The following is a 13,960-nucleotide window of genomic DNA, read 5'->3' on the forward strand; positions in this document are numbered from 1 at the left end:
TGAACTGTCAGAGATGAGAGGATTAATGACAAATACACGAAGGAGGAAGAATAGCGATGAGCTCACTTTGCGAGGATGAATTGATGGGTGATGGGAAGAGAGAAAGACTCATCATTATCAACACTTCAGGAAAAAATAGATACACTCTGTCACATCGTCAGCCTTGTCTGATGCACTGAAGGATGACTGAGAGACTGTGTCCCAAATTGTACCCTAATCCCATTATAGTGAACACAGCCTTGTGGAACTTGGTCAAAAGTGAGACACTACATAGGGAATATACGCAGCCATGCAGCCAGAGCTCAATGCCTGAAAGCAACCCGACATCTTGGGTGAGAAAACCCAGACAGATCTCATCTCAGAGGTAGCTGAGAACTGATAGGGGATGCATCACCATAAAAATCACATCTGTCAAAGATACTCACAATTTCTTCCTTCTTCCGTTTTGGCTACCAGTGCTCCTTAGTTTAGCATGTGGGTTCTGTAATAAGGCCAATTCACTTGACAGAAGCCTAGTTCAGAAGTAATCTATTTCAGATTAGATACTGGGGCTATCATATAATTGAAACTATGCTGAATTTAATCCTGGCTAAATGGGAACTGAAGTCTGGCGTAATTGGTCAGATGCTGCTGTTAAGTCCTGGCTCCTTGTGTGTTAAAAGAAGAGGTCAGAATAGAAAATGACGAGTTCCACAAATCTGTCACTGAAAATGCCGGGGATGTCTGTGGTCCAAATGTCCTCTTCCCCTCCAGAATTTGAAAGATGGTAATAGGCTCTGTTTCTGGTCCAAAGCACCATATCCAATACTGCTTGTTTTCTCACGCATACATTAACATTAGCATTTTTTTTGGTTCAGTGATTTATCTTATTCTCTTGCCTAGAGCAATTTACATTATTGATTGCATACATTTACTGCCTAGAGTACTTAACAATTATTATATATTACTTACAGAGAGATGAGGTGTTAATAAGCCAACAGAAGCAAGGGATGATTAGGTGGCCTTCAGGGTATGAGGGCTATATTGGATATTTTGCCGGGACACTGTGGTTAAACCAAACTCATAAGTGCTCTTAAGTACTATGGGATCTTTAATGATCACAGAGAGTTGAGGACACCTTGTTTCACCCCCAAAGACAGCACTACTCAGGGCAATATCCCTTCCACTGCCCTGGAACATTGGCATTGTGTCTTTAAACCACTGGGAAGAGTGCCCTCTACTGACCTTCAAACACCACTTCCAGCAACGTTTGCTCTCCAATCCAGACACTGACCAGGATTGACCCTTCTAAGAGTAAGAGGTAAGCCAAATGTGAAGCGCAACATATCTACCATAGAATTTATGTTTATGTAGTATGTCTATGAGAGATTATGCTGGATTGCAAAAGTAAACATTTGCAACAGAGTGCAAAGGTTTCCTTTACAGAAGAGTGTGACAAATATGTTCTCTGTGCAAGGCACACATTCCTGTTTTTAGCCTAAGCATCACAGAAGAGTTAAAATGCAGCATCTGCATAATCCTCTGGTCAGAAGTTGCGCACTAATGAGGAAGTTGTGCGCCTCTTGTGACCCAAACAGTGACTCTCTAGTGACTACGGCTCCAGCCTCTCTGAAGGCTTTGGTGTGCCTTGTCATGTAAAATGGCATATACATTCTACATCAGAAATTATCGTTATACTGCCCAGAAGCTGACAGATTGGAGTGCAGGTCCAGGTAGTCACTATCAAACCCCTGTCGTTCACAAGGGAGAGGCCACTCCTGACTTTGTGTGTGTGTGTATGTGTAACGAATATTTTCCTGCACGCATCAACTTGCGGAGCAGACAGGCGATCAGTAGTTTGAGGTGCGATGAACTGTATGCTATATATAATAACAATGGAAGTGCCCAAACAAAATGTGGCAAGATTACTGGCAACAGCACCTGTGTCACTTTCTGCAGACTGTTTTTCCTTTAAGATACTGGCAATAATAAGGAATCATTCCATTTAGCCCTTTCTGAACGTTTCCACTCTCTGGAAGCAGGAAAACAGTGGTCTCTCAGAGTCACCCGTTACCTAAATCCATGTCTCCCTGATGTGAATGCTTCAGGAAATGGTATTTGGAATGTCTACTACAATTTTGCAATTGTGTCCGTAAATCTCTTTAAAAAAAGATATGATGCATTGCGATTACCAGAGAAAACTGCCACTAAAACTCTGTTGGAGGATTATTCGATTATTCATATATACCCGCCCATGAACCCAATATGCCTGAGAAAATACTTCAAAACCTCACGGCAAACTATCCCTTAATCTGCATATCCCAGGGAAATGACTGAGTGTGCATCTTATTTCACGTTTCACCGTGCACAAAATCATACTCCATTCATGGGCTTTACATTGAGCTCAGCAATTCCATTCCCAAGAGCCACATAGCCCAGAGAAAAATATATAGAGAGTAAAATAGCAGTCAGCGTTTCTGAAGAATATGAAAACTTCAGCAGCAGCTGTTTGTAAAACAATCTAGCATGGCATACACATCTTATATTTAATGGCTGATACACAAAGACAGGGCGGAAATGCTTACACAAAAACACTCAGTTCTCCGTGTCTGATTGTATTTCAGAAAATGTGTCTGACAAACAATAAAAAGTACATGCAATGTGTCAAAGTGAAATTAAAAACAACATGGCAATAAATAAAACAGACAGCTCAGGATACCAAGTACTCTATTTGCCTGAGAGAAAGTGTCTTGGTACCGACAAAATATGAATCAGCAAGTCAACAATTTTTGTGGGGGCAATTTCGTGACGACCAATGCATTTGTCTAATTTGCAAAAGTCTTCATTTCAGTGGTGCCCAAACCTTTCCTTTCCAGGGACCACCAAATCACAATGCATAGCTGGTGATGAATAGTTTTTGTGGTGTCACATCCTTCTTCTACATACTATATCATGCAGCAACCACTTTGAGCACACGTTTTTACAGGAAAAATAAAACTCCAATAATTATTAGAAACTATGTAAATTGTCAAAATGTATGTAAGATGGTTATAATACTATAAACACTCACTGTTATAATAAAGAATAGAACCTTGCCCAAGGTCTGCAGGTTGAAAACCACTGCTTTACATGGCCAAGATTAAGAAGTACATTTGTATTAATGGTTCAAAAGTTAGTTTTAGTTAGACTCCGACTGTTTCATATACAGGAGTTGTTGTGTTTAATGAATGTTAAGTACAGGCTACAACTGACCTGTATAACCTCTAATTTACAGAACAGATGAATAAATGGAGCCCACTCTGTCACTAGTGTTTAACACAATCCAGATGAGTGACCAAGCTCACTGGGGTTCCATGAAGGTACCCTATAGAACCCGTGAGGGCCAGAGAGCGATAGACACACCAGGGGAAAGAAAGCACTGGTCCGAGACCACGGCTGCTTCCGTATGGGCTACACAAACAGCGCGTGGAACCCAAACTCTTGCCCTGGGGGTTTGAATAAACACTGACTGAAGATGCGAGTGGCAGACCGCATGAATTCAGAGGACTGCTGCCTAGCTGCCTGCAGCTCTCATCTCAGCGGTGACTGCTGACCGGGTCTGAAACGTGCTGGTCACAGCTGACATCACCAGAAAACCTCAGTGGTAACTCCAGATCATTGCTGATTTGGACTGTGGTCCATCTGTTGCAGTGTTTGGTAATGTCAAGTGTTTAGTTAGTTTTTAACCAGTGCTTGTGCTTTCAAACGGGGGGGGGGGGGGGGGGGTAATGTAGTATGACCAATGATCAGGCCAGCCTAAATAGGTTTGGGGCTTTAAAAGAGTTGGTTTCACCTTGGCTGTACAAAGCAAACATACAGCAGTATAACCAATAAGGTCATGTCTCTGCTTAAAAAGCCTTTTTATTCCTGTGAGGACAGAAACCCGTCACTCTACAGATTAGGGGAACAGCGGGGATTAGAAATGGAAGAAAAACACTCCCAAATCAAAGGGTCACATTTCTGCATACAGCCACCTTGTCTAATGTTTTCATACAGCTAGATTTGGCATCCTGCTATAAACACGTGAATTGAGCGTGGAGCGTGGAGCGTGGAGATTGCTGTCTTCCATAGTTTACTTGTCTGGTTCAATGATCTGGCTGTCTAAGTATCAGAGGTTACTACCATGTCATAACAAAACACTAGGGTAGTATATAGGCTATGCAGACAATGAACTAAATTCGTCGACTGAAATTCATTCTGTAAGAGGCTAAACCTGGCCTCAGTGCACTATGATTATGATTATATTATACATAACAGGAATAAAAATTCCCCCAAAGTCTGGTTAAATCTGAAAAATAAGATTAAGGAGGATTTTTTTTCCCAGTCCCAAATTTGAGAAGACACTTTCTTTTATTATGGCTTGTGTGTAGGGCAAAAGTTACAATTTGGGCTTAGGGCTAGAATTAAAGTTAGGCTTTACTGATTTGGGTCAGGTTAAAGCATTGGGGGTTGATTACATTTAGGCATAAATGTTAGGTTATTGGTTACGATTAGGTTGCGTTTGTGGTTAGGTTAAGGTATGGGGTAAGGATTAGTAAAAATATGATTTTCTTAAGGGGTAATAGACTTTGGTGTCCAGATTTAAATAACTACGCAAATGTGTGTGTGTGTGTGTGTGTGTATATGTGTGTGTGTAAGGAGTTCTTTCCTATACATATGGCGATAGCCCTGGACAGCCTACCGACGAGTTGCTGCAGTCTCGTCTCACTCAGTCGTACTTGAGTAAACTACATATTAGCGGACACACAGAACGGAGCTCGGCGAGCGGATAAACGGCATGCTTCTTTACAGGGACAGTCAGCCTATCTTGTAACTATATATAGGGGACAAAACCAGAGTTAGAGTAATTACCTTGATTTACACAAACGTTACGCAAAGGTAGCGGTAACTCAGTAGTGCATTGTGTACTGAAGAGAGCTAGGCGGGAATGGCTTCATCTCCTTGCGGCAGTGGTAACTTTGATTCCGGACTGGAAATCAAAACTCGGTCAGTGGAACAAACACTTATTCCATTGGTCTCGCAGGTGAGTTAAGCGCGAGAACAGGACACGTGAAAGTTTGTCAGTGAACATTTTGAATGCGATAGTTTTTTTGTGGGCTTAATTTTCTAAACTACGCAGCGTTTTCGATTGATGGAGGCTGCACTGCACGTCCATTCTTCTGATGTCGGTTTTAGAAGTATTTAGACTTTGCTAAAGCCTACATTTGCCTACAGCGGGTTTAATTAGTCTGTGCTATGTTTAAATAATTGCAGTGTTCCTGTTTGTTTACGTCGAAGACGCTGCCGCGTGTTCGTCTTGTTGAGATTTGAACTCTGATTCAAGCGACTTAGTAAACGTTGTCATTCCGTAATGTGGTGGAGGTATATTTTATGAATGTTTCACATTTGAATGATTTCAGTTTTGAAAATTGCCAAACTTGAAAAAGAATGGGTAATCAAAGTTTCTAAGGCCTATGCATAGCCTATACTTCTAAAGTTACAATGTGTCGTTTGTTCTGATGTTGTTGAAACAGTTGCCACTTACCTAGCTGCTGTTAGTCTATCAAAATGTCTGTCATGTCTCTACATATTATTTTTGTAATTAGTGCACCCTGAGTCAGAAATAATAATATTCTCTAAATGAATGGTGTAACACTATTGTGCTCCTTGTGATTGGGCCAAGACTGTAGCTAGTTGAGATTGTAGAGAACCTTTCTCAGATAATGTGTTAAGCTGGCTACAGTAATAGATGACTTCCTAAACATTATGGACCCCACCCCTTCTAATTACTTTGCTATTAAATAAACATTCTCGGCATACCTCTCATTGTTGTGGGCCCACGTCTCAGAATAGTCAGTGTTAACTGGTTTCCACAAAACACCTGCTCTTCTGCAGTTTCAAAGCATATGCCCTAGGAATGGCCGGTTAAGTGGGGCTATTGTTTCTCAGGTGACACATAAAGAGTAATACCATCCCCAAATAGGATGTGTCCAGATCAACAGCATAATTTGATCTTCTTCCAAAGTCGCTCCTGTTTCGGTTTGCCCTGTGCTGACCTCCGGGCTGTTTACCCGTTCCAGCAAGTCACACAGCCAGGGGGAGAATAACATGGATGCTAATGTCTCTCGTCGAATAGGCAGTGCTGTTGGCGAAAGGTCAGGGACAATTAAACTGTCCAGTGTGTCTATTCATCTACAGTGGAAGGAGAGGCAGTGGGGCTTCTCTCCAAGGGGGTTTACGGAGCCCCTGACAATGCAGAGGAGAGGGAGTCTCTGTCCAGCCCCCCCTCCCCGAGAGGGGTGTCAAAGCCTAGGTCCTCCCTCCATTGTGATATCCCTTATCACGGGGGTTAGCTACACGGTGCAGTTATCTCTCTGTTATTTCAGGACATTCATTTAGCAGTGTAGCTGTGTGATTTTGGAGTCAATGGCAACTGTTGTGAAGAAGCAGGTTGTGCGTGCCTAAGAAAACATAGCACATGCCTACGTTCTTTATTGATCACATGAAAGATCGGGTTTAAAGATTTAAAGTTTGAAATGGTCATTAGTGCTGGATAGACAAGGAAAGCTACACAACGGAATGCTTATTTGCAGGTTCTTGCCCAGAAATACTTGAAAAAATGTTTATACAAATTACATAAATTATTAAATATAATTAATAATGATAATAAAAACCAAACAGTTTCAGTACTAATAATCCTAATTAATCTAGAACAATATGAAGGGTCTAATTTCACTGTTCTCACTGGGGGGGGCGAGGAAGGTTGCGCGTGTTCCCAGTCTAGCTGTTTCAGATGTATCAAAAGCCTCAAGGACAAAACATTTGTGGCAAGGTTTTTCTCTCCCCTGTGTTACAATCCCCATGGCAACCATGTGCCACACAGAGAATCTCTGCTAAATGTTTTCTCTGTATCAGTGTTTGTCTGTTGTTTCTGAAGTCATGATGTCACCGGGGATTATAATGCAGTCAGACAGTGCTGTCGCTGCGCTTGTTTCCGTGCGACCAGAGGCTTCTGTTGTGGAGAGATCAAAGGTAGATGGAGTGGGACTGGTTGTGTTGTGTGGGATCTCCTCCAGGGGAGAAGTCTAGGTCAGGGAGACAGGGTACCGGATGACAATCTGTGAGCAAATGAAAGGGCAGTGTCACTGAGAAGAAGTCCTGAGAAGTTTAATTCCGCATTCCACCCCGTCTTTAAGCTGCGGTGTGGATCTTCTCACAGCCTCTGTCCTCTATAAAGTTTCACTTCTACCAGAATGTAATCAGAGGGCTCGTAACTGAGAGGGAGAAGCAGCCATGGACCTTCTGACCAACACACCCAGCAACAAACACATACTCTAATAAAAGGCTTTTATATACTCAGAACAATAAAATGGCACCGACTGATATGTGGTCCCCCACCCTGAATGACCGGTCAGTACCACAGTCCTTCTTCACACTGGCCCGGTTTCTCTAAGAAGGCCTTTGTCTTTCAGAAGCTTTTCTCTCATTCTCAATGGGCACATTGTGTTTGTTTTGTTGGTACCTATTTTGGATATTTTAATGGAACGTTGAGTCCATGCAGGTGGGTGGCCCCATCTCTTATAATGGGACAACATTTGCCCTTCATCATACGCCACACTGGAAATGAAATGTGTCTCAACCAGCACTGTACATAGCCCTACATGTGATGCGTCCCCACACAGTAGACTGGTGGACATTTGGAGATTGGAGTCTGCTTCTGCTATTCTGCTTATTTCACTTCCGCTAAGCCTATAGTGTAAAAGTGGTTCTGGGCTACATTACTGAGGTGCGTGTTTAGTTAAAGTTCCTGTTTAGAGTGTGATGTAACCTGGCAATCTTTGGGTTTACTGGATATATGGTGTGGGAGGGGATTGTGTTGTCTGGAGATTAGGGTATTTTAGGAAGAAAGGGGGGCAACATAATTACACTTAAGTCTTTGATCTGATCTGGGAACATTTAAACAGCTAAGACACCCAAAGCATTGTTATAACATTTTTGTGCCAGCTCTGTAATGTTTCTGCTGGACTAAGCACAGTTTCTTACAAATATTTCCTGCTGTAATTGGGGCTACGAAATCCTTCCTCTGTCCGAGTTGGTTGAGTTGTCATGCTTGCGTAACTTCTGCACCACTTTTTTTTTTTTAACGGTTAAAAGGTCTGAGAACTAGGGGAAAGTTTTCCTGGCTTTATTCATTAAAGATTTACCGTAACAAAAACGCAGTGACAGGCATCAGTGATTTACGTCTTTTTTTTTCAACCTCACATTGCCACTTTGACAACTTCTAAGAATATGAAGGTAAAATGCTGCAGAGCTGCATTGTTTGCTGAACAAAACCCAAGAAGTTTTATCTGCTTCTTTTTTTTTCTTCAGCGTGTTCTTTGGTATCAAACCCATCTATTGCTGAATGATTCATGCTTAAATGAAAATGTTGTTTTATGATGGAATCAACCACTGTATAGTTGATTCCGCCAAACAATTCATCAGCAGAACCCAGGCTAGTGATGTCCCCATCCAAGTGAAGGAATGACACGATAAATGCCTGGGCGTGGAAGTGTTATTTTATTCAGAGAGAGGGAAGGCATTAAGCTAGCTTTAGAGCATAACAGATCTGCTTCCTCTAACCATGACTCCAATGAAGATGAATGGGTTCCTGGTTTTAAGTAAAACCTCAAAGGATTACAGCACCAAACAGCTCTTGGGATAAGAGACAAAGGTGAGTGTGTTGTGTGTGCGGTCAAACATCTTCGCGTGAGGTAGGCGGTTGCATTCCTTCAGCGTGCTGTTTGTTTAGATATAGTGAAACACGGGCGGTGAGGGCGATATCTGATAAATTATTTCACAGTCGACTTCAGGCTGGTTATGTGAGCTTGAGGCCTCCGTCTGTTGGCTCCCTCATTATGGGCTTCTGTGCGAGGCCAAAGCAAGCTGGGCTTTGCTCTGTGGATAATGAGGCGGGCAGGCAGTGTGAATCCCACCATGAACTGTGAGTGGCAACACAGCGGGCATCGAAATTGATAAGGTTAAAAGTACAGTCCTGATGGATGTAAGAGCTGCATGGATTTTAAAATATTTGTAATGTTTTTGTTTGTTTTATTTACAGCAGAAAAAACACTGCAAAACAAGATGCTGAAAGTATTTAATTGAAAATGAAACACCGTATTTTAAAACACATGTCGCTTTTAAGCATTATTATATTTTCTGTTAAATTTTATTTGGTCTTGTCTCGTCCTCGTGTTGCTGCAGTGCAATAAAAATCTGGATCAAAACCTTTTTGGCTCTTTTATGGATCCAAATCTACTTGGACTTTAAATCAATAGACACACACAGCTGGAGATTTCCTACGATGTGGTAAAAAGCTTTCAACACAATACCACTATACACACACACACACACACCTATCAGCAGCACTGTAACTGTAATTCAAAACCCATTCGGTTCATCTGCCCCACACATCCCGGGATTAGTTGCAGTGGGAAGGCAATGTGTGTTAGGTGGTTTGGTGGTTTTGTCCTGTTGGGGGAGGTTTGGGTCCACTCATGAAGAGTACCCTCTCTTTCTCTTCGTTCTCTCTCTCCCCCTGACACTGCAGGCAACCATGGGAGTCATTACCACGTTCTGCCTTTTATAAGGAGTGATGAACAGGTGCCTCCCAGATGTCGATTAGCCGACTTCTCCTCGGTTAATAACGCTGAGTGATAAGAGTCCAGCACCTTCCCAAGGGAGAGAACAGGGTGGGGGGTACGGAGAAGAAAGAGGGGAGGCCATCCCTACAAAGTGTGTGTGTGTGTGGTGTCTTTTTCGTTCTTCTCATTAGTTTTAGAGATAAGAGGTGCAGGAGACATTGCCCAGAAGGGATCTCTCACCTGAGAGAATGGGGAGGGAAATGGACTCTCTCCCTCTGCTGGTTATCTGTTGGCCAGCGGCAGATAGCAAGACTCATTATCTGGAATGGAGTCTGCCTGCTGCTTCAAATCGGCCTCGGAGGGGAGACCCAGGCCTGCTTGCCTGGGCCAGCATTCACTGAAGTACAAAGAGTAGCGAGGGTGGATCAAGGATCAGTTCCCCACCTGTCCACACGGTCTGGTAGGATTTAAAGTGCATTATTATCCCTGTGCGTACCTTACATCAGCATTCCCACAGCCAGTCTTTGTGGATACAAGCCTTGTATTCCTAGCATAGGAGAAGGTTTGCAGTGCGAACCGAGGGGGGGGGGGGGGGGCTGTGACGGGAGGTGTGAACGGACCCTTGGCCCTCCCAGGCCTGACCTGTCCTGCTCTGCTCGGGTTCCCTCACCCAGGATCATATGGCACTGGCAGACTTCATGTCCAAGCAGACTGTATACATGTCACTGGGGCGTGATATCTCTATCTGCTGGCCCGCCGGGGGCAGGAAGTGATCCATATCACTGGCGCTGGTGGCGGGACTTGTTGTGTTGACCACCCACCCTGTCACTATGGTAACCACCGGAGATTTAGGGCCCATCCTGGGAAGAAGAGGAGCCCTCAATGGACGTGCCCTGGCACAGGTCCTGGTTCTGGTGTCCGGGCCAATTTGGGCAAGTTCAGAATAGCAGTTGGTGGTCTTTCTTGCTTTTCTTTTCCCTCCCTCCTTCTCTCTCTCTCTCTTCATCTCTCTCCTTTCGTTCTCTCCACCCTGGCTCTTCATTGATGTTTGTGCTGTAGTCTCCATGCAAGCGGACTCTTCATTTGTGCCGGCTCATCACGCACCGTTCGGCCGCCGAGGTTGCAGTCGGATAGGCTGAACGCCGGAGAGAAAGACAGGCTGGCAGTCAAACGGGGAGACCGTGATGGTTGCAGTGCCTCGGTTACTCCCAGTGTGGAATGTGAAGGGTTCGTGACGAATGCCATGTTTACTGTAATTGCCCAAACACACTATTTGCCAGCCTGTGAAGTATGAACAAGAATAAGCTGGACTATCTCTCATTTTACGCCGCCTGGACAACGATAAACAAACATCCAGCAAACGGCATAATCAGTCCATCAGGCTCATATTGCTATCCTATAATGAGCCTGACACAGACAGAAACACACACACACACACCACATGCTACACATACTATAGTTTTTGTTAATTGCTTCCCTAAAGCAGCTTTGAAGCCGCCCCTCTGGTAATGAGTACTTTAAAGACCCTAAAAGATGTCATAACAAAACAAAGCTGGGGCTTTGAAGGAGGACAAACAGGACGGGGCGCAAAGCAAAAAAAGTCAACACTTTCCAGTTTTATTGCCTCTAGTCAGCAAGAGGCACGTTGAATGCTTTTTGCTTCCTGGAGAGTCTCCCAGTAATAATTTCTCCTCTGGCAGGTGGTTTGGGGGTCTTGGGTTTACAGGCCCCATGCCCCCACATTGCAGGTGGGACACTGCCTGTGGCTGTACCAGGTCTGAAGCCTACTGCGTGGGTTGCTTGTCTGGCTGGATGGCTCTGTAATCATGGATGGTTCAGGGATAAGGCAGTCTCCAACCAGGTGAATGGAGGGTACTGGTGTCATTCGATAGCAGTGTGACGTCTGAATTCTTTGTTAGGCTGTTTTAAATTCTCTCTCTCGCCCCATCGGTGTGTTCTATCTCCATCCCCTCTTTCTCGCTTCTCTGTCTTCCTCTGTTCCTGTTCTCTCTCTTCTCTCACTCTCTCTCCACTCTCCCGAGAACCCAGCGTCCCAGACACCCGGCTACATTAATTATGTATGCCACTGAAAGCTTAGCCTGAGGCAACAGGTAGAGCTAGCACTCTGGGGTGAGACGAACCTGTCGTGTCACACAGTGGCCTGGGCCCTGCGTCTCCTTCTGTGGAGTCAAAGGTGTAAACGAAGACGTGACAATAACCAGCCACTCCTCTCATCACCCTCCCTGTCTAAAGAACAGAGCTGGCTGTTACGTATTCCCTAATGCGCATTTTCTTTATATTTAGTATTCATGTTTTATATACGTTAATGGACAGAGAACGTGGGGAAGGTTAGTGATGTTTTTGGCAGAAAGAGCTGTGGGCCAGTTAAGAATCCATGCTGCAAGGACAGCAGTATTTACTAAAGTCATATACACTCACCTAAAGGGTTATTAGGAACACCTGTTCAATTTCTCATTAATGCAATTATCTAATCAACCAATCACATGGCAGTTGCTTCAATGCATTTAGGGGTGTGGCCCTGGTCAAGACAATCTCCTGAACTCCAAACTGAATGTCAGAATGGGAAAGAAAGGTGATTTAAGCAATTTTGAGCATGGCATGGTTGTTGGTGCCAGACGGGCCGGTCTGAGTATTTCACAATCTGCTCAGTTACTGGGAACTTCACGCACAACCATTTCTAGGGTTTACAAAGAATGGTGTGAAAAGGGAAAAACATCCAGTATGTGGCAGTCCTGTGGGCGAAAATGCCTTGGTGATGCTAGAGGTCAGAGGAGAACGGGCCGACTGATTCAAGCTCATAGAAGAGCAACTTTGACTGAAATAACCACTCGTTACAACCAAGGTATGCAGCAAAGCATTTGTGAAGCCACAACACGCACAACCTTGAGGCGGATGGGCTACAACAGCAGAAGACCCCACCGGGTACCACTCATCTCCACTACAAATTGGAAAAAGAGGCTACAATTTGCACGAGCTCACCAAAATTGGACAGTTGAAGACTGGAAGAATGTTGCCTGGTCTGATGAGTCTCGATTTCTGAGACATTCAGATGGTAGTGTCAGAATTTGGCGTAAACAGAATGAGAACATGGATCCATCATGCCTTGTTACCACTGTGCAGGCTGGTGGTGGTGGTGTAATGGTGTGGGGGATGTTTTCTTGGCACACTTTAGGCCCCTTAGTGCCAATTGGGCATCGTTTAAATGCCACAGCCTACCTGAGCATTGTTTCTGACCATATCCATCACTTTATGACCACCATGTACCCAAATCCTCTGATGGCTACTTCCAGCAGGATAATGCACCATGTCACAAAGCTCGAATCATTTCAAATTGGTTTCTTGAACATGACAATGAGTTCACTGTACTGAAATGGCCCCCACAGTCACCAGATCTCAACCCAATAGAGCATCTTTGGGATGTGGTGGAACGGGAGCTTCGTGCCCTGGATGTGCATCCCACAAATCTCCATCAACTGCAAGATGCTTTCCTATCAATATGGGCCAACATTTCTAAAGAATGCTTTCAGCACCTTGTTGAATCAATGCCACATAGAATTAAGGCAGTTCTGAAGACGAAAGGGGGTCAAACACTGTATTAGTACGGTGTTCCTAATAATCCTTTGGGTGAGTGCATATAGAATTATTTTCTGGGTGAAATCTTGAGATCCGCCATGTTGTCCAGAACAAAAAAACAAGAAAAAAAAACAACAAACAATATTAATTGACTGCATACAAACTAAAGTTGCACAATGTAAATTGACATTTGGGACAAACCACCCACATATAAAAATACAAGATGATGTAGTCTTGATTCACCTGAGAAGGTGTGTTGGGATTTCTTAACATGCTGGAATCGACACATAGCCAGCCGGAACTGTGTTTACATTAGACACATTTAATTTCGACAGGACAGGGACAGATTTTCTATTTTGATAAATGAGACGGTCCTTGCCAACCAAAAGGTTATTGTTACATGCTGACTCATTTTCATTGTGAATTATCATCAGTGACAGTAACGAGAATGAGATTGACGAGCCTGTCGTATCTGCTTCAGTTTCAGCTACACTTGGTTACTTCCAAAACATATTTTCTCTCTTTCATTTTAGCTCAAACCACAAACATTTGTGAAGTAGAATACAGAATATTTTAAAAGAACGTTGAATTCCAATGTCAGATGTAAAAAGAAAAGCAAACAGAGATCAAGTTTCAGCAAGTAGCCCAGAGAAAAAAAGCTAAGACAAGCCTGTGTGTCTCCTTTGATTGTTCCAGTGTCAGTTCCCTATAACTTTCCAATATAGGGTTCCAAAAGCTGCCTCTCG

General features: G+C 43.6%; 1 protein-coding gene across 2 annotated transcripts in view; it reads left to right on the forward strand.

Moving 5' to 3' along the window:
- Nucleotides 1-4,694: 4,694 nt before the first annotated feature.
- Nucleotides 4,695-13,960, forward strand: part of ctnnal1 (catenin (cadherin-associated protein), alpha-like 1) — a 51,326-nt gene continuing 42,060 nt past the window's right edge. Inside the window, exon 1 of one of the 2 annotated variants that reach the window (XM_020050430.3) lies at nucleotides 4,695-5,041. In XM_020050430.3, coding sequence (XP_019905989.2) covers nucleotides 4,946-5,041 — 96 coding nt within the window. In that variant the 5' untranslated portion in view covers nucleotides 4,695-4,945. The remainder of the gene's footprint in view (nucleotides 5,042-13,960) is intronic. The other variant, XM_010891538.4, reaches the window with a different exon arrangement.

The sequence above is a fragment of the Esox lucius genome, chromosome 10 (assembly GCF_011004845.1).
Source record: "Esox lucius isolate fEsoLuc1 chromosome 10, fEsoLuc1.pri, whole genome shotgun sequence".
NCBI lineage: Eukaryota > Metazoa > Chordata > Actinopteri > Esociformes > Esocidae > Esox > Esox lucius.